Here is a 21,726-nt window from a genome sequence, read left to right as displayed (position 1 = left end):
GTTGTTTTTATTTTTACTTCAAGTGTGTTTACTTATAAATAAACAACTCAGCTGCATTTCTGTCCTTTGTGTCAACATGAAAATCCCCTGGTTCTATGTGTAGCTTGAATAATTACCAAACTGTTTATAATTAGAATGTGAGGATGTGACCTCAGAGCATTTTTTTTTCATTTCCTTTCTGTGTATTTAATACATTTCAGAAGCTGAAAATACCAAATCTTTGTCCTTTTTTTTTTTTTTTTTGATGCTTATCAGTAGTGGAAACGTTGCGAAACAATCAGCCCAATACCTATGCTTTGTTCATTTATTGCCTTCTCTGAAGATAAATTGACTGTACTCAACTCTCTTCAGCATTTTTCTCCACCTAGATATTATTGCCTTGTGCAGCCACCCCAAGGTGACTGTTATCACTTAATTAAATCCTTGCACGCTGGGAAGAAAAAACAACATTGTCCCTTCATAACCCCAAGGAGCCTATTTTTAAGCCACTAAGCCTTTCCCCTGTTTTATTAACTTATTCCTGGCTACAACAAGACATACTTTTGTTGATGAGCTAAAGGTTGTATTAGCTTTTTATTTTCTGGGTAAACTTATCTATTCTCTGGGAAGAGGGGGGGAAAAAGGAATGAACGTTACCTGAGAAGGGGAAAAACAGGATCTCGTCAACCTTCCCCATTCTAGTGAAGATCTCTGTAAACAGTGCTCTGGAAACTGGAGGCAGGGGGATTCGGGACAGGGAATGAGAAAATAAAATGTAAACATGAAACAGGAATAGGACTAAAAGTAAAGTGGCATGCGGGTCTACTGGGGGATGCCACTCAGGCTGAGGGAACTAGGCCCTGTGTTTGGAAGGAGCTGCCGGCAGGCCCTTCTCCATGTGGCTTCCTCATGTGGCATGTTTTTATTAACATCTTGTTTCCTGTGTTTATTTTTCTTCTCTCCCTCCTCAAATCAGTTATCAGCTAGTTCTAGACTCATTGTTTCAGGGCATGGAAAGAAAGCTGTTGAGGTATGCTCTGTCTCTCTCTCTCTCTCTCTCTCTCTCTCTGCCTCTGTCTTTCTCTCTCTCTCCCCTCCCTCTGTGCCCACATGTAAGCAATAGGTATGTGCCATTTTACCTGGCATTTCTAAGTACAGCCCTTGGTTTCCAAGGCCCCATTGGAAGCTATTTGTTCATGCATAGTAAATAACGTACCTTTTAGTTTTGTTTCTGGTCCATTAAATTATGGGCAAGAGAATGGGTTTGTCACTTCTAAAATTTGGACCCAAGCAAGCATATGTGTTTATTCATGATGTTAAATCATTTTACCACATGCTGTGTTCACCCACAGAGTAAACGCTGCTTAAAGCTGTAATGCTGGCAAGAGCCAGCGATGCTGTGACAGGCAGGGATTGGCTAGAGACCTGGTTCTTAAATAGTTGGGTAATTAAGACATCCGGACCAATGCTGATCACTGCCCACGACTTGAACTTCCGAGCTTCACACTCAGAACACGCGTGTATGTAAGCTGGCTCCATCCTTGCCGTGACGCAGGAGACCTCCGGAGGCTCCGTCTCCCTGTCTCTGCGGTGGAGAAAACAAAACTGCCTCTTGGAAATTCAAGACTTTGAGTGGTGACACCTAGGGGATTTGTATAGACAGGGGTTGTCTGTGCCAGTTCCAAAAGCTTTTTCTCACCCAGTGCCCCTTTGGAGGGAACAAAAGTCTCCACATCTGACCCTTCTCTATTCTAGCTGTCTTTGTGGTATGTTCCTGTGCACAGCAGGACAAGCCCATTGGTGTGTATTTCTGTCCCCTCATTGGAGCAGATTACACTGCTTTTCTTCTGCAGGTTCATTTCTCTCTCTTCGTAATTGGACCGTCGGCACCCCACTTTCGCGGGGAGGAAGCTCCTTCCCGGCAGTGCCCCCTGAGCAGCTTCAGCTTTACTGTCACCCTAACCTCAGCCAGCACGGTGCTGCGGGAAGTCAGGAGTCGGTTATACAGAAGTGTGCCTGCCTAAGCTGAGACTGTAGCCAGAAACTCCAGGTTCTCCTGATCACCCCAGAGCACATAGCACCATAGAGTAAGCTGTCACGGAGTAGGCCTGCCTGTGCCTTGCTGGCTCTCTTACATGTGTGTGTGCACACACCTGCTGCCTTCTCCCAACACTCCACATGGCATTTGCCCTTAACGAAACATAAAGGAGGAGGTGGAAAGCCCCAGTGAAGAGCTGACCGCTCACCTTCACCCCAGGCTCCTGCGGGCGAATAATCCAGTGTTCTGCATTGCTCCTTAAAACTTTTTTTCATTTTTTTATGTAAATTCAATTTACATCTTGGTCATAGGCTCCTCCTTTCTCTCTTCCCAGTCCCACCTTCCCTCCATATCCTCTCTCTCCTATTCTTGAGAATAGTGGAGCCTCCTGCCCAGACACCCCAGCTCATCTATTCACATGAGGACTGAGTTCATCTTCCTCCCCTGTTGCCTGGTAGGGAAGTCCCATCAGGGGGAAGTGATCAAAAAGCAGACAGCATAATCCATGCCAGAGAAATCTCCCCTCCCCTAACTAGTGGGCCGAAGATGCCCGTCAGCTACTTATAAGTAGAGGGCCTGGGTAGAGACCACGCATTGCCCTTGGTTGGTGCTTGAGCTCCATAGGCCCCTCTGGGCCCTGGTTATTTGGCTCTAATGGTCTTCTTGTGGAGCTTTTGTCATCTCTAGGTCCATTTATCCTTCCCCTCTCTTTTCCAGTAGAGTCCCTATGCTTCACCCAATGTTTGGCTGTGGGTCTCAGTATGTTTGGAGCTGTCGCTGAGTAGAGCCTCTAAGAGGACAACTCTGGTAGGTTCCTATCTGCAAGCAACTTTTATTTTTAAATCACCTAAATCATTTCTTCCAGTTCTCTTTTTGAACCTTCCTAAGTTCTTCTTTTAGTAGCTGACTTTATTTAGGATTTCAAAACCATGCAGAAGAAAATGGGAAAATTCGTTTGAATCTGAAATCCAGGGCTGAGTGCTCCCGCTTGGGCACACTGAGTGAAAAGGGTTGCGCTGCTTTGCGGTCCCGTGCCTACAGGGAGAAGTGTGGTGTGTGCAGACAGGCCAGCAGGCAGGCATGTGGGAGTGTGCACACCTAGCATTGGGGAGCACCAGCCTTTTTCAGAGCCGCAGAGCACAAGACATGAGTGTCTTCTCACAGCCAGCAGAGATGAGGCTCGAGAGAGACTTCAGGATGGAGGCACAGTTGTCATAGGAACGAAAGGCTTGCCTACCTGACATTTCTTCTCCACCTGCTCACCTTCATAAGCGTGCCCCCTGTCCCCGCTATGAGGAGCACATAGCCAGAACCACACATGTAGCTGGTTGCCAAATTGAAGCTTGCTGACTCAAAATAACCTGCTCGGGTATTGGTTGTCTCCCTCCATCCCCACTGGAATGTAGCATTTGTGGAAGCTTGGACACAGTCATCTCGCTAGCCCATCTACTCTCAGTTTGACTTGCAGATGGGGCAGAGGCAGCTACCCAGAATTAGCATAAAGTGGTTACATTACTGCTTAAAAATATCCCCATCACCAGCTTTACCATTTTAATGCCTAGGACATTTTTTTTTTCCTTTTCTTCAATTCTTTAAGATGATTTTAAAAAAACTGTTACACTTTAGTCTAAATGCCTGTTCTGAGGTGATTAACTGTCTAACTCCAATATCTTGGGGACATAGCCAATTGCTTTTCTCTGTTTCTCCAAATATTCTTCATTGCATGTATGTCATATGGCTTCAAAGGAGGAAAGTTGCCCAGGAACAGACCTGTGTAAATGATTGTACCTGTGGATTAAAATCCACTTGCAGGTTTTGCTCTGCCACGGAATGCCTTGTCTCACACATCTCAGACAGCAATCCTGCTAGCTTGTCTAGGTCAGCTGCAGTCCTGACACAGCAGGATAGCAACCCTCTGCTAGCCCCAGGCCTGCTGTGGCCATCGCTCTGAGCAATGGCCTTCCTGAGCAATGGTGTCTGCCCTGTGCAGCTAGAAACTCAGATCCACAGAAGCGTAACCATAGCTTTTTGACATAAAACAAAAACAAAATCCCTTCAAGGCTCCGAGACTTGAAAGAGTGCTGTCCCGTTTGGCAGAGTGGAAGGTGGCTCGTAGGTGGCAGCCAGGGGCCGAGGCCTGCGCTGCAGCTTACGTTGTGCACAGCTCTCTCCTTGAAGGGTCAGAGCACAAGCAGGGGACGGGAAGGAGAGTTTGCATAGGCTGGCTCTAGGTTAAGTCTTTCTGCTGGGAATCCAGCAAAGGTCTCCTCAGCAAATGCTGTGTCACTGTTAGCATTAAATCCTGCTTTGACAGGTAACACATTCATATACATATACCCAGCCATGTGTGCTATGGACTGAATGATTGCCTCCCAAATTCATATGCTGAAGCTTTGATGCCCAGTGTGACCGAGCTGGACGCTGCAAGAATAACCGTAAAGGGCTGTTGTGGCTAAAGGAAGACATAGATAGGGTGGATTCTAATCCAGCAGGTCCAGAGAGGTCGTCTCAGAAGGGAGGGAAAGGGAGAAATCTACTTACAGACAGGCGTGAGGACAGGCCATGTGAGCACGTAGCAAGAAAGCAGCCTTCCTCGAGGCAGGAAGATAACAAGCCTTTACAAGAGACTGAACCCTACCAGCATGTGACTGTGTGACTGGATTTTATCATCAGACAAAATTTTTGTTGTCTAAATCACCCAATCTGTGGCATTTTGTTACAGCAACCAATGTTAGTAAACTAAGAAAATGCCTATGGGCTCTCTAGCAGCTGTATGTGTGTCTGGCAGTCTTCTTAGTCTGTGTTGGGGAGCAGGTGCGTTTATGTGTGCACGTACAAATTTACACCTGCCGAAGCTTCAGGTCAACCTCACGTGCAGTCCGCTTTGGTTTTTGAGGTGGGGGTCTCTCACAGGGACCTGGAATTCCCCAAGCAGACTGACAGCAAGCCTCAGGGATGGCCGGTCTTACTTCCCGGCATGGGGATGGCAAGCACGTATCAGCTCATGTGGGTAGTGGGCTCTAGAAGCTGTGGTTGCGCAGCAAGCGCGTTGCTGACTGGTCGTACTTTAAATGACTGTGTTTATGAAGCTGAAAATACCGCGCTGCTTCTGTGTCTCCTTATCTTTCCCTTTTCTAATTGACACTGATGTACTACCCAAGTCGATTCTCTCTAGTCCTCTAATGTGTCTCCAGTAACTTCTGCAGTCCCTCAAAGTTAACGAATAGTCATTTTCTTCCTTCAAATAGCCTGTCCACTACACTTGCATTTCTTAATTTTTAAGGGAAAATATTTATAAGTAAGTGCAGCCTTTTATTTATTTTTTCTTCTTTTCGTGTGTGTATATGTGTGGCACATATGCACATATGTGGATACATGTGTGTCTATAAGTACATGTTCATTTGTGTCTGCAAGTATGTCTTCCTCTATCACCTCTCCACCTTATGCTTTGAGGCAGGGTTTCTCAGCAAGCCTAGACTACATCAATATGGTTGATTCACTAGCCGGCCTGCTCTGGGTATCTTCTGTCTCTGCCCCCTGAGGCTGGAATTATGGCAGGTTACCACACCCAGCTGGCCTTTAGCTGCCCTCCGAGGATCTGAACTCCAGTCCTCTGCTCACATAGGAAGAGCTTCAAGCACCAAGCCATCTCTCCAGCCCCGAAGGCTTAGTTCTCCACCATGAAATCAGAATCCGTTCTCTGTTGTGTCATAGGTAGCTTCTTTCGTTTTGCTGGCTTTCACAGCTGTGTCGTCTTTTCTCAGTTCACTTTCCTTCTTGTGAGAGATGAAACACACTAAGCAGGCTTCCTTCCTACATCACGGTCCGTGGTACATTGTGCCTGCCAAACTCCTACACGTGTGACTCCAAACAGCGCAGCAACTCCACTGAGCAGCATGAGGACTCTAAGAACAGCCTTCTCATTTCACAGGAGAAACTGGTGAAGTCCCAGCATTAGAAACCCAGCTCGGGTCTATGTGAGTCTGGAGGTCGTGCTTTCTTTTTAATTACCATTAAATTTAATTAACATTAATCACTGCCTCTTGGAAAATGTGGAGTAGTCTCATTTCAAACTTGGGTGTGAACCCATTTCACCTTTGCCCCACAGGCTCACCAGCTTTCCCCGAGGAGCTGAGCAAACATCCCTCAGCCATCGCAGATCTAGGCGAGCCCTTCTCAAGACTTTCCCAGTCAGGAATGTTTTGCCAGAGTTGCACCTCCCGTGTTGAGGACAGGAGGGTGGAGTGGAGGAAGAGCACCCTGTAGTATAGATGTGAGCCACAACTCCCATACCTGACAAGATGTCCGTGTACCAGGGACTTGTGAGAAAAGGAAGCAAGTCCCTCCCTGGCGAATTGGAGTGTGCTCCTCTCCAGGCCACCCACAGTCAAGGGCACCCTCTGCCAGAGGAGCTCATCTACTCAACGTGTCTCTTCCTTCCTCACGCTTTTGTCTTAGGGGCTCCCTAGAAAGCTAGTTCTGGAAATCGTGTTCTCCATCACCACTTTCTCAGCCAGGAGTCTGCCCTTTCTCCTTTACCCTAGTGAGAGACCCGGTCTGCCTCCCTTTTCCCATGGGAAAGCGCTGGGTGGAGATATAAAGCACTGGTTGTCTTTGAGACATCTTCCTGTCAACAATGCTGCTCAGCCGAGCTAAGCAGACAAGTCACTTTCAGGAGGGAAACAGAAAATCTCAGCACTAACCCCACCCCCAAACCTGCCGCTTAGCTCTGTAGCTTTGTAATTCTCTACTGCACAGCTCCCTAAGCAAAGCTAAGAACTGAGTTCCTGAAGAGGGAAGCTTTGCAGGTGACCCGGCAGAGACAGGAACGTTTGGCATGATGGCTTCCTGTCACCCTGTTACTCGTGCTCTTTATGATCACTTTGTTCCATGGGTTGAAGGTCCACGATATAAGAACCTTTGGCAAGGCAGTGAAGGAATGGGCCTCCTTTGCTCCATAGCTGTGAAAATGGGTGTGTTATGACTTGCTGAGCCTGTGTGCCGTCTGCACTCATGGCGTTACTCGTCACCATTGCCCTGCGTCAGCAGCCCAAATGCAATGGAGGGCAGCTGGGAGCACCATGCCTTATGCCGACTAGAGGAACACATCTGCTGGACAGGAAAAGGCAACATAATCTTGGCCGGTCCTGAAGAAAGGGACATTTGTGATGACGAGAAGGATGAAAACCTGGTGGACAGGGAGGACAAATGTCTCCGGCAAGTGTAGTGAGCAGAAGGAGCATGCGGAGAATGATAAAAGCATAAGGTTGTGTTTGTAAACCCTTAGTATAGTTTTTATTTGCTTCAGAATTAAAGTCTTCCATTAAGGCTCAGAGGCCAGTTTGAGTCTTCAGGGGCTCAGTCCTTTAGGAGCAGCCACCCTGAAGCCTGTGAAGCACTTAAATAGAAGTTAAAGCAGGTCATCCTAATACTAAGGAGAAGCCCCCAAGCAAGACAATAGAACAAAGCCCATGTGTTGGAAAAGGTCAGTGCTGGAATGAGCAAATCTCATCAGAGGCACCATGAGCTTGCGAATGCAGCCATATCGACTCACAGGGGTGTTGTGTGGAGGCAGAGCCACTCTTAGTTCTCAGAATCATCACACGCCCAAGCGTTGGCGAAGAGCATAGTCGGACTTCGTCCCTGCCTAGGCTCACGGACATCACGAGCAGGGCTCGGTGGAATCTAGAGATGACTCGTGGGCCGCTCTCACCAGCCAGCTTATTGGAGATCTTGTCTCCACCTTCCAACAGCAGAATTAGGGGCGGGCCTCCACACCAACCAGACATTTCTGTAGCGCTGGCATTGAAATTTGGTCCTCACACTTTACCTCCCGAGCCCTCTCCACAGCCCCACTCCACTTCTTTATAGAAAACTTTAGTTCTATGATTTCTATTAAAATCATAAAAGTTATTTTAAGCATACAGGGGAAACATTTATAGGGCATTCGAGTGGGAAAGGATTATTTGAGGACAAGTTTCTCAAAGCACAGGAACTAAAAGCAAACAAGCCAAATTACACAGCAGAGATTCAGAGGACAACTGGTCGAGCAAGAGGAAACACGGTAAATGCCCCTCTGACAAAAGGGTTAGATACAGAATATGTTGGAAAGTTAAAAAAACAAAAAAAAAAAAAACAAAAAATTTCCAGGAACAAAAATAAATCCAGCTTAAATCTTGACAACTGCCATTCAAGTAGACATTTGACAAAATGGCATACAAATGACCAATGACCAAATGATCAGGGAAATACAAGTCAAAACCAAGTGATCCAGTAAGAAGAGCATCTATAGAAAATATTCTGGACATGGAAGATACATCACTATTCCATGCTATTGGCAGGATGGGCAGTGATGTGGCTAGGATGGACAACAGTGTGGGCATTCTCAAATGGATCTGGTGTACCATGTAAACCAGAAATCCTAACCCCAGATGTATATACAAGGGAAACAAAATCAGTACGTCATAGAGACATCTGCAACCCCACGCTTATAATGACATGATTCACAGGAGCCAGGAAATTGATGGATGAACAAAGAAAATGTGGAATACATATGCAGAGGGGTGCTATTCATTAAAAAAAAGTAATAAGATCCTGTCACTTACAATAACATGGATGAAATGGAGTTCATCATGTTAAGTGAATAAACCAGGCACCAATGAAGAAGCATCACATGGCCTTATCCATATGTGGAATGTGAAGACGTTGATTCCTTAGAACTTCGGAGTGGAATGGTGATCACCAGAGACTGAGGAAGAAGCAGGGGGTGAGGGGAAGAGGTCAGTGGATAAGGTATAATTAGATGGAGTAAGAGGTGGAGATCTATCATTGTATAGTGTGATAACTGTAGATAACGTCATGTGTGCAATTTTTAAATCTGGAAGGATGTATTTTTGCTCCTCACACCATAAGGAAGAGAAACATTTCTGAGGACATAGACAGGTCTGCTTTGATGTATGTCATACCCAATGTACACATGTAACGAAAAATCACAGACACATAAGTATCTAGAACACAAGCTTATGTTTTTATGTATTAGCTAAAGACTTAGTTCAGGGCTTTAAATTCCATTAAGATTCTGGCTAAAGCATCTTTTAATCCTAGAAATTCATGAAATAAAACAGCCAGACCCCCTTCAGAGATGGCATTGAATTCCTCAGATGAATTGCTGTAGAATAGAATTAGAAAGAGGAGAGAATTTCCTCTTTTTGTTTTTTCATATTATAAACTAATCAAACAAAGGAAAGACAGCCTTTAAGAGGTCAGTGGAAAGTGCTAGGGTTTAGTCTTCTACTGTGCTGATCCAGTCACCTCCCAGGACCTGGCTTCGCCCTCTCCTTCTGACCCTGAAGTGGACCACAGACACAGCCAGGATTCACACACCTGTTCACCACTGTTCTGAGTGCTATAAACACTTTATGCACACCTACCTGACTTAGTCCTAGCAAATTTCACAGGCCAACTTGCGCTTCTTCAAGGGATGCCATCAAGAGCTACCTACCCTGATGGGGAACTGTGTGGCCTTAGTTGTCATGCTTTTGAGTGCAGTGAGTTACATGCACAGCAGAAACCCACCTGACTGCTTTGTATCCTTTGTATTATGTTAAGTGATTAGGCATGAGAGATAAAAGCAGGAGCGTCACGTCAAAGCCCCGGCAGGGACAGCAATCTAGGGACAAGCAGCAGAGGAGGGCTCTGTTGACCTAGACTCAGCAGCTGGTTGCGAAATGAAAGCAGAGGTCAGCCAGGCTGCAGAGAGCCAAAGCGAGTGGGAAACCAAGTTGTTTATCCTGAGCTCATTCAGGGCCAGGCCCCAATTCCATCAGAATAATTGATTTTCCCATAAATGTGTGTCTCTGCTTCATATGGAGTTAAATTCTGGAGCTGGTGCAGTGAAGCAATGAGCCTCTAAGCATTCAGAATGCATAGAAAGAAAATATAAAGATTTCAATATTACAGAATGTGGGACTCAGAAGAGCTGCAAGCATTCATGGGAGATTTCAGACACAACTCAGAGCTTTGTCGATTTCAAGAACTAAGCGCTAGTTTCTATTATTGGTCCATCATATTTATGGCCTTATGTGGGCCTACTAAAAATTAATTATTAATTAGTTGAGCGATTTGTAAAATAGAAAGCAGAGGGCTCAGTTGTAATGGGTTCCTGAAATTAGCAGGGGAGGTTTCCATGGCAGAGGCATTAGCCCCAAACAGTTCCTAAACTACATTTGTAACAATCAAGTTTTTTCAGTGCAAATTTTTAATGCCTTTTCCCTAGAGATACAAATACAATGTTCATAGAAATGAAACTCACATGAACGCAGATTAATATCCTAGGTTCCCAAATGGTCTTTAAGATGCTGAATTCCTCACAGGGTTCTTTAATCACTGTTACTACCCCTGACACAAGTTCTTACCTCGAGGAATGCATGTACAAGCATTTATTATTTTCCCTCAAAAGCCTGACTTTTAAAATCGCCCATTCCCCGGTGTACAGAGTCATGTCCTGATGAGCCATAACAGGAACGTCTGTGCGGCCCGCCTGTCACCCACAAGTACTTTCAGGTGAACAACACTATAAACGAAATTTCTGTGAACTGTATCTTATCTTCACGTCGACTTCCATAAAAAAAATGACAGAGATATTTCCAGAGGAGAATTAAAGCAAACCCCTCAGTCTGCATGATAAACTCTGGGACAGGAAACCCAGGCCCATGCTCCAGCTAACCCGTGTGTCACCACCACCTCTTGCTGTAGCTTTCTGTGGGGAGATTCTGTCTCCTGCTGCGTGTTTATTAACTATGAAGCCTCCTAGCCTCACGACTAGGCTCTCCTTGCAAGGTACTGATAGTCTTCAACATTTGAGGTGTTTTGATCACATATTTGAAGTAGTTGTAACCAGCCGTGCCTTTTTCCAGCGTAGGCCTTGTAGAGATAAGGAGCTGGCTGGCAGCACTTGGGTGCTCCTGTGGGTTCAGGGTGTTTTAGACTGGAAGCTGCCCTTGGCATTGAGGCTTGCTGTATGGACTTGCTGCAAGGCAAGCAGTCAACAGGTGTTCCCTGAAGGGATGGATCATCAGGCGTCTGCCCGATGGAAGGTGTATGGGAAATGCTTTATGTGGAGAGAAATGCTGAAAGATGCAAAGACTGGGTACAGCTGTATCAGTGTGGAGACTGTCGACGCCCAGGCATGCAGTCTCGGAAAGGGCAGTATCCTCCTTTCGTTTTGCCACATCCCAGTTGTATGACACTGAACCCACTGCTTAATTTCTCTGAGCCTCAGTTTACCCATCAGTAAAGTAGAATTCAGTAATATATACGTATACACACACACACATATAATGCACACCTAAAGTCCTCGTTTCTAGGAATCTACAGGCTGTCACAAATCATTCGGTTTTGTCTTTCTGGTGCTTTTCAAAGCCAGCAGCTTAAAAGACACCTGGCACTAAGTGCCATGTGTTTTACCAAAGCAGAGTGGTGACCTTTTTAGTTCTTTCAGGACTGAGACTGTAACTTTTGTGTTATTCCTGCCAAGGGGCCTTTCCTCCTTTAACTTGAGAGAGAGCATTGAGTTCCCAGGGAGTGGCGGATTCGAGCCCTGCACTCTGAGGGCACTACCTTTGCATTAATTAACACACCATATGAGCAACCAGGAGGCAAGGTAAGGCAGGTTCCAACCAGTACATGTCCGTGCAGTGGCCACTGGTGGTCCTTTGTGGTGCACATTGTCAGACACGCCCCATGGGGATCCCGGCTCCGAGATCCAGCCACAGTGTGGGCTTTGCATGCATCCCTGGGGAGTGAGAAGCAGGTAGGGTTCTCTCAAATGCCACACGCTGACAGCATGCCCAGGCCTGTGGTCCAATTGGTTAGATGTCTGTCTCTACTGGATGTCAGGCTTGAACTCGCATCCCAGGGGAAACAGGGGAGCTCTCTGATACGCACAGGGCTCCCACAAAGTGGGATTTGAATGAGCTCAAGCAAAACCCAGTCCCCCTGCTCAGAAGCAGGTGACTTCATTTTGTGTCTTAGCCCATTTTTGTTTTTATACTGCTCCCTCTCTTCTGGGAATGAGAGAGAGAGAGAGAGAGAGAGAGAGAGAGAGAGACTGAGACTGTTTCCCCATCTGAAAAGTTTAGACTCACACAAGAAGGGTGTGTCGAGGGCTGGTGGTTTGTTATTGAATTCATTTGTAGTATCGAGTCAAATTTGGCCTAATTAACTCACTTTAGTGCAGTGACTAGAGAGCCAAGGCTTTGGGCACAGGGCAGTACTCATGCCATTGGCTTAATGGGGTTGGGGGGAGGCAGGCAAGGAGCTGAGGAGAAACCTGGCCCTTTCACACATCTTCTTGCCTTTTGTGAGAAAATATTCTTGACTGAGATTGCCAGTTCTGAAAATAAGACTTTTATTTGTGCGCAGAACTATATTAAGGCCATACCGCAGAGTCTAAAATGGTGGTTCTTCTCTGTGAAGAGATACATGTGGAACTTTGGCCCGGCCAGGTTCTCTGAAGTGGGGAGTCTAATGTGTACGCATCTAGCATCACCTCCCAGAACCGCGGACCGAGTGCATGTTCATGTACTTCATCAAAGTGTGATTATATCCAAAAGCACCAAAAAGCTTAAGGTTTTTTTTTTTTTTTTTTTTTTTTTTTTTTTTTTTTTTACTCTTTTAACTGTTGCTAAAACAGTAAAAAGACAGCTATTAGCACCCAGGCCCCCTGCCAGGCCAGGCTTCCCTGCCGTGTCAGATCAGACCTGCTAATCCTGATGCCATCCATTGCTCAGTTCAGCCGGCCTGCTCTTCAGACCCTCCTATTACCAGCAAAGCCATTGATCACATTCATAAAAATACCCCTCCAAGTGTCTAGAAAGCATGGGAACAAGTCGTGTGCTCTAGTCCAACCTGAGTGGTGCTGTGGCAGTGAAGAAGTCAGGGTTTGGAGGGAACACTTCACAGCGGGGACCGTGGGTGCGTGTGGGAATTTTGTTTCCAGTCTGAGCTGAAATCAGAAGAGCGTCACAGATGCCTGGCACATTGGACAGAGAACACGTGTGTTCGTTTAGATCATGGAGAGCTTACTTTTTTTTACTGATATAATTGTGAAATATGTTCTCTTTGCATTTATAATGGGGGCTGGAACAGACTGAGGTGGCTTGGTCTAAGATGATCTGTCATTAAAATGCCCTGGCTTACTGAGAACTGTCCTCTTTAACTGGAGTTAGGAAAAGAGTTATTTCCTGATTCCTTTCCCCTTCTACACCAGAATTCGGTGGGATTTCACGATGGTAACAGACGTGTGAATTGTCCCTCTGACAGCCTCCTAGTAAGATTTCACTCTGAGTACGCTGGCTGCGGAGGGATGTGCGTTAAAAGGAAAGCGGAGACAAAACTCTGACAAGTATAAATCCATTTAGCACAATGCATTAAACATTAGTACTCTCCATCACGAGGCTCTACTTCGTCCCCCACTCTGCAAAGAAAGCAACCTCATCACTTGATAAACACTGGAAGGCACATCCAGCTTTGGGGGTTAAGAAACAGTGGCATACACTGTCTGCAGTGCGCAATGTCAGGGGATATAAATTATAATTACAGGCATTATTATTCCAAGACTCTGTAGCTCCTGACTTCCGCATCAAGCCCCACTCCTAGTTGTCTGCCTCCTAGACTCACTGGGATGTGACAAAGGAAGTCTCCTATCAGCCCGTCTGCATGGCCAGGAACTGCTTTCGGTAATAAGAAAACTGTCTTGATAAATCAGATACTTGCATATCTTTAAAATGTCATTTTTTACTGTTGCTCCTAAGGTTTTGTTCTCTGTCTGCCTTAAGGAAAGCAGCTAGATTTTAGGCTTTGCAGTAAATCTTCTGAGGAGGGATGAACGTTAACATTTGTGTAGGTTCTTTTTCATCTTAATCCAACCTTAGTTAATAATCAGAAAATTCTACATAGCAGGTAAGAAGTTGTAATTAACCCTTTGACCCCAGAATCTTAATTGGTGCCTGTTGAAATCAGTGGGCAGTTAGGAAAATATATTTTAGAAAGTAGCCTGTAGTGATTCATCAGATTGGTGTATAATGGCTTCCTCAACTCAGAATCTTAAAAATGTCCATAGAACTTTCAGATTAATCACATTCGGGTTCCAAAACATACTGATTGAAGGATTCCTTTACTTCCCACCTTTTCAAATTGGGACATTGAAATTGAACCAACGTAGATGCTGTTCTTCAAACTGATTTAAATAGAGGGACATAGCTAACTGAGGAGGCAGCCTTGAGGCAGAAGGGAATAGCTTCATGTATAGTAGCTTGACAGTCTGCTTTCCATCCCAGTATCCTTTCTCTTCAGTAGCTAAAAGGTAGTCAAGCCTGGGTTATGGAGGGGTATCTCAGACTGCTGCTAAAGTTGGCCTAAGTGATAAGCACAACACAGAAATGTGGTTAATTAACCAGATTCTTAAAATTTTTTTCTGCTTCTTAGCTGGATGTTATTTTTTGTCATATGTATGTGTGTGATGGATATGCATATGTGTGTATGTGTGTTCACATGTGTGTGGATGCTCAACTGCATACATACATGTGTACATGTTTGCATACATACATGCATACATGTTTGTGCGTGGGTGCACATGTCCATGTATGAATACCTGTGAACCTCCAAGTTGACTTTGTCGACTCTTTTCTCAAGAACTCTTTACTGTATACACTGAGGCGGGTTCTCTTGTGTGAACCCAGAGAGTCTGGCCAGCCTGTTTGTGTTAGGGATCCCATTCCTGCCTCCTATGCTGAGGTTACAGCTGGGCCTCCTCACCTGCCTCCCCTGACGTGGGTTCTGAGGATCTGAACTGCGGCCTCATGGTTGCACAGCAAGCACTTCACCTAACGAGCCATCTCCAGTGCCCTGTTGTTGTTTCTTAACTGAACTGCTGGGTTGTCTTTGTTCCGTGTGAACACAGAACCATTTTAACCTCATCAGAGAGTTGAAGGTATGTCCAAGCTTCTGTTTTTGCCATGTAGACCTGGCCAGCTGTTCAATGGGTATGACTTCACAGTCCGGCCACCTTATGGTACCTGCTTCGCTCATGCTGTGGGAAGTATGCACGTGGGAACGACTGTGGTCAGACATACCCCTTTAATGGAAAAGGAGGACCATGTAGATGTGGCCTTGACATCTCTTCAGGACAGGCACTAGGTCCTCAAGGAAGACTTAAAAAAAATCCACTCAGACCTGGATGTTGTAACAGCATCCCTAAAATCCAAGCACTGAGAAGGCTGATGCAGGAGGTCACTGAGAGCTTGAAGCCAGCCTAGACTACATAGGAAGTCTGGGAACCTGTGTGCCTCAGTCCTTCAGAAAAAACAAAATCCAGTCAGGAAAAGGGGAGGTAGGGGCGAAAGGTGGAGAGAGAGAGATGGGGATGTGGATCTGCTCTGATCCTGGTATCTTGAGAAGCAGGACATACACAGATGACAGAAATCTAAGCCTAAGGCACCCAAGTTCTCAAAGGCTCTAATAACCCCCTAAACAGGACTCTCGGGAAGAATCATTCCCACCCCTCTTAGTCATCTGGAATCAGTGACTTTAAGGGAAGAGGATTGAATCTGGAGGTAGAGTTGGGCTCAGTAAGTCTGGATAGAGTGTCTGTTCATTGCTGGTTAGAGAAAGGAAAATAAGGTAAAACTACCCACTGTTGAGAAATTCAGTCTCGCAGTGAGCCAGCAGGACTTCCTACACCTTGTAAAGGCAGTAAAGTCATGGCAACCTAAAAAGACTTTATCCTGACACAACCTCTAATTGGCTATCTGACCTTATCCAGACAGATAGCCCCTGCATGTCTCAGTTTCTCCACCCATGAAATGAGGGTTTCCATTACAGGGGATTACCTTCAGGCCAGCTCCACCTGTCCTTTGCTCCCCAGGAGCCTTCTGGCTGTCACCTCATGCTCTGTGATGTCTCCACTGTCACTTGCTGAAGTATGCTATGGATTGAAAAGATGGCCTTCTCAGTTCCCTCTTTGTACAGAAGGTCCCGGCCACTTGGTTGAATAGGAAATCTAACAAAGCCACTTTACAAAGGAGAAGGAAGGCTGAAGGGAGGGACCCTAGTCTACCAGGATTATACATTGAGAGGTAGAGATGTGTAGAAGCAAGATCCTTCCCGTGCTTGAGGGAGGAAGCCTTTTCCCTGTGGAAGTGGCTTTGTGTGCCTAGCCAGGCCTGCCTGGTGCCAGTATGCAGGCTATCAGAACCGTGCTAACACTGCACCCGGAAGGTCCGGCCTGACCAGGTACTTTCGGCCATTTCGTCATTGGCAAGAAGCCTTCATCCCTCAGCAGTATTGGGTTTGGGGGCAATCTGAGCCAGGGCGGTCTGGTACCCGTGCAGAGGTGACTCGGGAGCTTCCCTGCAGCCTGCTCGCCCATTGTCTTCTACGCAGAATGATGTGATTCTATCATCGGAGCAAATCATTGACAGCTATATACAAAGTCATGAGCTCCCTCTTAGTACAAGTAACTTCAGAAGCACTCCGAGTATTTAACCTTTCCTTCATCTACACGTACCAAATAAAGAGTGCTTTAGGGGAGCACACTGATCTGTCAGAACTCACACCCAAACCTTCAAAACATGATGCTCTTATTGCCTCACTTTGCGTAGTTTGTTAGTGTCAATTCAGAGAACTGAGATGATACATGGTTACTTCCTAAGCTATTTGAGGAAATTAAAAGATGGTACATGCAAGTTTCTCATTGCATGCTGCACAGTCAGTCTGAATAGTTGATATCGCTGTGTGCCGATTTGCCACTTGTGTAATGTGCCTTTGGTAAAGCAACGTAATGTGCCCTTTAGAGTTGTTTTTAGAGTTCACTAAATTGGAGAACAGAGTTAGGGTCCTCCACTGCTCCTACACAGTGTGGGAGATCCATGTTACATGCTGACATGTAAATGAATGTACATGTATTCCCGTATATATAAATTAATTATATATTAATTAATTAATATACACTAATTAATTAATATATATAAATTAATTATCTTCGGCGACTAGAGAGTTTACGAAGAACAGAGATTTATTTATCACATTGTTGGAGGTGGGAAAGCCAGAGGTCAAAAGGGCTTGCATCTAATAAGGGCCTTTGTGAGGCATCATTGCATGATAGACAACAGAAGGGCGAGAGAGCACTAGAGAGAGAAGGCAGGCGGAGAGGGCCAAGAGCATACTCAGGGGAAGCTGCTCCTGAGATGGCCGGCCCACACCAGCAAGAACCCAGCACCAGCACATTCCTACGGGCATCACTCTCTTGCCCTAACTACCTCCTGAAGGTCCCCTCCCTAGTGTTGGACTGGAACATGAGGATCTCTGGATCCTTGGGGAACACACTTAAACCGCAGAATCTGAAGACACCGACGACATTTTCCCCAGTACTCAAGTAGACCAAAACTTTTTGTTGAGATTTGCAAGATGCATATTTCTACTTTTATGACTTCTTCCAATTTTCTATATGTATAAAAGTGTGTCATTAGTGTGTCCACATACTTTTTTTCAGACATGGGTTCCTGAATTTGAAAATTCACAGCCTTTGTTAATATCCCTGAGGTTTAAAAGGTCTTTTTTCTGTGCAAACAGACTTCTGCAGCCTGTCCAGTTAAAGATTAATAACAGAACAAAAGCTGTGGGGATGGTTGAGGGTATGAAATGCGTTTGATAACATTTCATACAGATTATTCCTAATTGGAGTTGAATTTGTAGTTGGATCCCATGGTGGTTTCCGTCATTTGTCAAAGCAAACAAGAACTAGAACCCTGGTTTAGGAATGTTAGACTGAGGTTCCTGAGTGACAGATGATGCTGGGGGCAACTTTTATTCTCTCCAACTTTTGTTAGTCTCTTCTTTCTGTTTTTGTTCCCGGGTGGGGGGGCATACAATAGAAACTCAGTCCATCACAGTGCAAACCGAATTGTGGTGTGTGAGGTTTCAGCCCCGACACCCTCACCCACAATACACCAGCTCTTCCTCTCTTCTTTACCACAGTAGGTACCCAGTGTGTGAAGAGCAACCTTTATTAATTGATAAATTATTAATATGCATATCAATCAAGTAGTGATGTAGAAACCTTCCCTCTTTCATTTCGTTAGTTTCCATTCCTTAACAGAATGGAGCTTGCTGATTTAATGGCAGTTACCACTGAATCCCCCCAAATAAAGGCAATGTCTCATAAAATCAGTATGACCTTATTTTACAAGTGAACATAATGCATCTTGGTCAAAATGATGAAGACATAAAGAACTCTCTGAAATAGAAAAGATCTTGTGGTCTTTAGCCCACTAATTTATTCATAGAATGCAATATAAACCAACTTAGGACTTTTATTACACATGAAGAAAAAAATGGCCTCAATTCACTTTGTTGCTGTATTATTAATATCTCTGTGCATATGTATTGATGTATTAACATAGTTATATATTTTTTTCTTACAGTCCCTGGATGGCTTCGTATTTGCACTAAATCAAGAAGGAAAATTTTTGTACATTTCTGAAACCGTCTCTATCTACCTAGGCCTCTCACAAGTAAGTGGAACAATTTAGATTCTTGGCCCTGAATGTGAATGCTCCTTCCGTCCACTGTTTTTCCTTCTAAAAGAAATACTCTGTTTAGCATGAATTATCTAATTTATTTTTAAGGGTCTCTACTCGACTGTTCTAAGTCAGAGAAGCCTGTCTATGTTGAGCTTTTAGAATAAACTTGTGCTCAGAAATTTGAGTTCCCCTCTCCTTCCCACCCCCACGGATCATTATTAATTTATTGAGAACAAATGAAGTTTCTTCCCTTGGTTGTTTTGAACTTTGAAACCCCGGTGCCCGGTAGGAGAGGGACACACTAATAGTGCTTCCCTTGTGTCCTATTACTGGATGTTTATGGAGTGCCCTGTGCTATCCTGGGAGCTGACACAATGGCAGGAGTCATTTGGAGTCAAGAAATGCTGAAAGACACCATTAAAATGTGTTGCAGGGAGGGTTCCTGCCAGGAAAGAGGATGCTGCCTTGGCAAAGTCTGCCTGATGCTGGAAGACAATTTCATAAAATAAAGCTGCCTTTCATGGTTTGCCATTTAATTGCTCACATGTGTTTGTCAGAGGGTAAAAGAAGAGAATGCAGAGGCTTGTAGGGCAAGGGACAGAGGCCTTGATTTTCTCCAGAAACACAAACATTTCGGTTCTGCTGCATTCTGGGCCCATCTACAGATTGCCAGTATGTCCCAGATAAGGTCTCCCATTCAGCTAATTATCCAGATGTTTTTGCCATGAAAGCACCCAACATCTGGGTATCTGTTCCGGTACAGGTGATTGGCTGAGTTTGACCCTTTTCTTGTGGTGGCTGGGAAAAGGGAAGTGCAGCCTCTGCAGGAAGTTTTGCATGTGTGTGATGAGCTGCCAAGCTGGATAAGCTACCTCTCCTTCAGCTGCCTCCAGGCTAACTATGGAGATAAGAGTCTCTGGTCTCCCCATAAGCAGGTCCCACCCAGACTAAGAGCTTCTGAAGGTTGGCACAGCTCAAAGGAAACATCCAGCTTGGCTGGAGCCTCCTGGCTGTTAGCAGGGTTTACTGGGAGACAGCTAAATCAAGAAAGACATTGGGAAATAATAGAGAGATTTGGCATTTGAGGAGGGCTGGGGGAAGGAGCAGAAACGCTGCCAAATTTGATTATTTGCTGCTGAGATTCCAAATGGGGGATGCAATCATGAGCCTTTCCTTGGAGAACATATGAGCTCTTGACTGTAGTATGCACACCAATTTCTTGTGGACGCCTGCAAACCAGGGGACGAAATCTGACTGGTGTTAACTCGGTGTGCATCCTCCTGCATCTCACTGAGGTCTGTCTTGTTGTAGCCTCCGACAAATAGGTGTTAAGCCGCATCTTAATCTGTTTTAAATCTCTAATTCTGAATAAGGTGTGCCCCTGTGTTGTTAACTCCAAGTAGAGCTGGGACCCCACTGTTGTGCTTCTCTGGTGCCGTACTCGTGTTTTATGTGGAGTATCCAACAGAGTTTAATAAGCCAGTAAAGAAGAAGGATGAATAATTAGTTTAAGCAGGTAAATGCTAATTAGGGGACTCCTGAAAAACATCCATTATATACTAGCTGCAAACACATTTTACAGTCCTGGTTAGTGATGTAGTCCAAATTCTGTCAAGGCAACTGCATTTTCTGTAATTGAGATGTGTATGTTTGCTTTGCATAACAGATGGCTCTGTATGCGTAGACTGATAGCTAGGAAAATAATAATTGCATTATTCTGGCCAAAAGAATATTAGCTCTTGGGTCTTGGCCATTTCAGGCAGTCCTCCTGCCAGCACAGCATATGCACGTATATGGATTGGATTTTCAAGGAAATTGATGCGTCTGGAATAGTGTGGCCATCTGAAATATCATCTGTTCAAGGAAAATTTGGCTTTAACCCTGTGCTGCTTTCTCCTTTCTTTCTCTGCCTCTCCGCTATAACACTGAAGACATTCTTTTCTTAAAATCAGAAACAAATAATAGCTAAACCTGCCGTGTAAAAATGGTGCGGTGCCTGGCACCTGTCGTGAGGCCAGGCACCCCTCTTCCTGTGGTGGCAGTTCGAGTGGGCACCAGGAGTCAGGGGGCTGACTTCCGGATGCAGATCCAAGCTGTGACATGCCTAGCCATCTTCTGTGGGCACTGCAGTGTAGACAGCAGTAGGCATGCCCAGAAAGAGGCCAGCAGGCAATGGATTTGGATATAAACCCAGAGAAGGGGCATTTTTGCCCAGACGAACTTATATGGGTTCCGAACAGGCATCTAAGGAAAATTATTGGTTGACATTGAAACAGCATTACACATTTTAAAGTGCATAAACCACATCAGGGAGGGCTCTGCTGAATCCTGGGGAAGTTTTCAAAGCAGCTGAGGTTCTGCATCTGAACAGAAACATAATGGTCCCTAAGCTATAACCCTTCCTGGGTGTGTTCTGTTCCCTCTTACAGAATTGAGATGATGGGTGTTCAAGGGTGACATCCAAAGAAGATATGCACTAGGCATTTGTTCTCCCAGCACATACACCCCCCCACACACACAGATGCCCACATACCTGTACAGAAACATTAGATGCAACCAATGTTCTTAGCCAAGGTGGTTAATCTTACTAAAGTCTAGACAAGAACAAGGCATCCTTTCCTTCCCATACAGATTTGCTAGCGTGTATGAATCTATCTATTCTTCAGGGGAATGGCTGAGGGGATGCGAGCACGGCAGTGTCCGAGAGAACTACATGGTGGCACCCGCATGTCTAATCACATGCAATCCCTGCCTTTCACCATGTGGCAGCTTCACTTTACGTGTGGAGGCTTATGCTTAGAGGAGAATTACGGTTCTCTTTTTTGCACATGAGAAAGCCAAAGAAAGGAATTTCCACTGAGCACCGTGAGGTAGCCTGGACACAGACAGTAAAGCAGGCTTCCCTGTCCGCTTATCTAGCTTCGGAGCCTTGGGCATACTGTCCACTCTCTACAAGTTATTCCTGTAGCTTTGTGATGATGGGACTGGCATGACCAGGAGTGAGGCCCAACAGCCCTTTCAGCCTTTCCAGGTGATAGATAGATAGATAGATAGATAGATAGATAGATAGATAGATACATACATACATACATACATACATACATACATACATACATACATACATACATA

At 45.2% G+C, this 21,726-nt stretch overlaps 1 protein-coding gene across 5 annotated transcripts in view; it reads left to right on the top strand.

Moving 5' to 3' along the window:
- The window catches only part of Npas3 (neuronal PAS domain protein 3), an 847,307-nt gene that overhangs the window by 596,431 nt on the left and 229,150 nt on the right, over positions 1-21,726 (top strand). For all 5 annotated transcript variants that reach the window (XM_055608600.1, XM_055608601.1, XM_055608599.1 and 2 more), the window contains one exon: positions 18,499-18,588. In XM_055608600.1, the coding sequence (XP_055464575.1) occupies positions 18,499-18,588 (90 nt within the window). The remainder of the gene's footprint in view (positions 1-18,498; positions 18,589-21,726) is intronic.

This window comes from Psammomys obesus, unplaced genomic scaffold (genome assembly GCF_907164565.1).
Source record: "Psammomys obesus unplaced genomic scaffold, mPsaObe1.curated_primary_1811, whole genome shotgun sequence".
NCBI classification, from domain to species: Eukaryota; Metazoa; Chordata; class Mammalia; order Rodentia; family Muridae; genus Psammomys; species Psammomys obesus.
The sequence above is the reverse complement of the archived record's forward strand: the minus strand, read 5'-3'. Positions and strand labels throughout refer to the sequence as shown.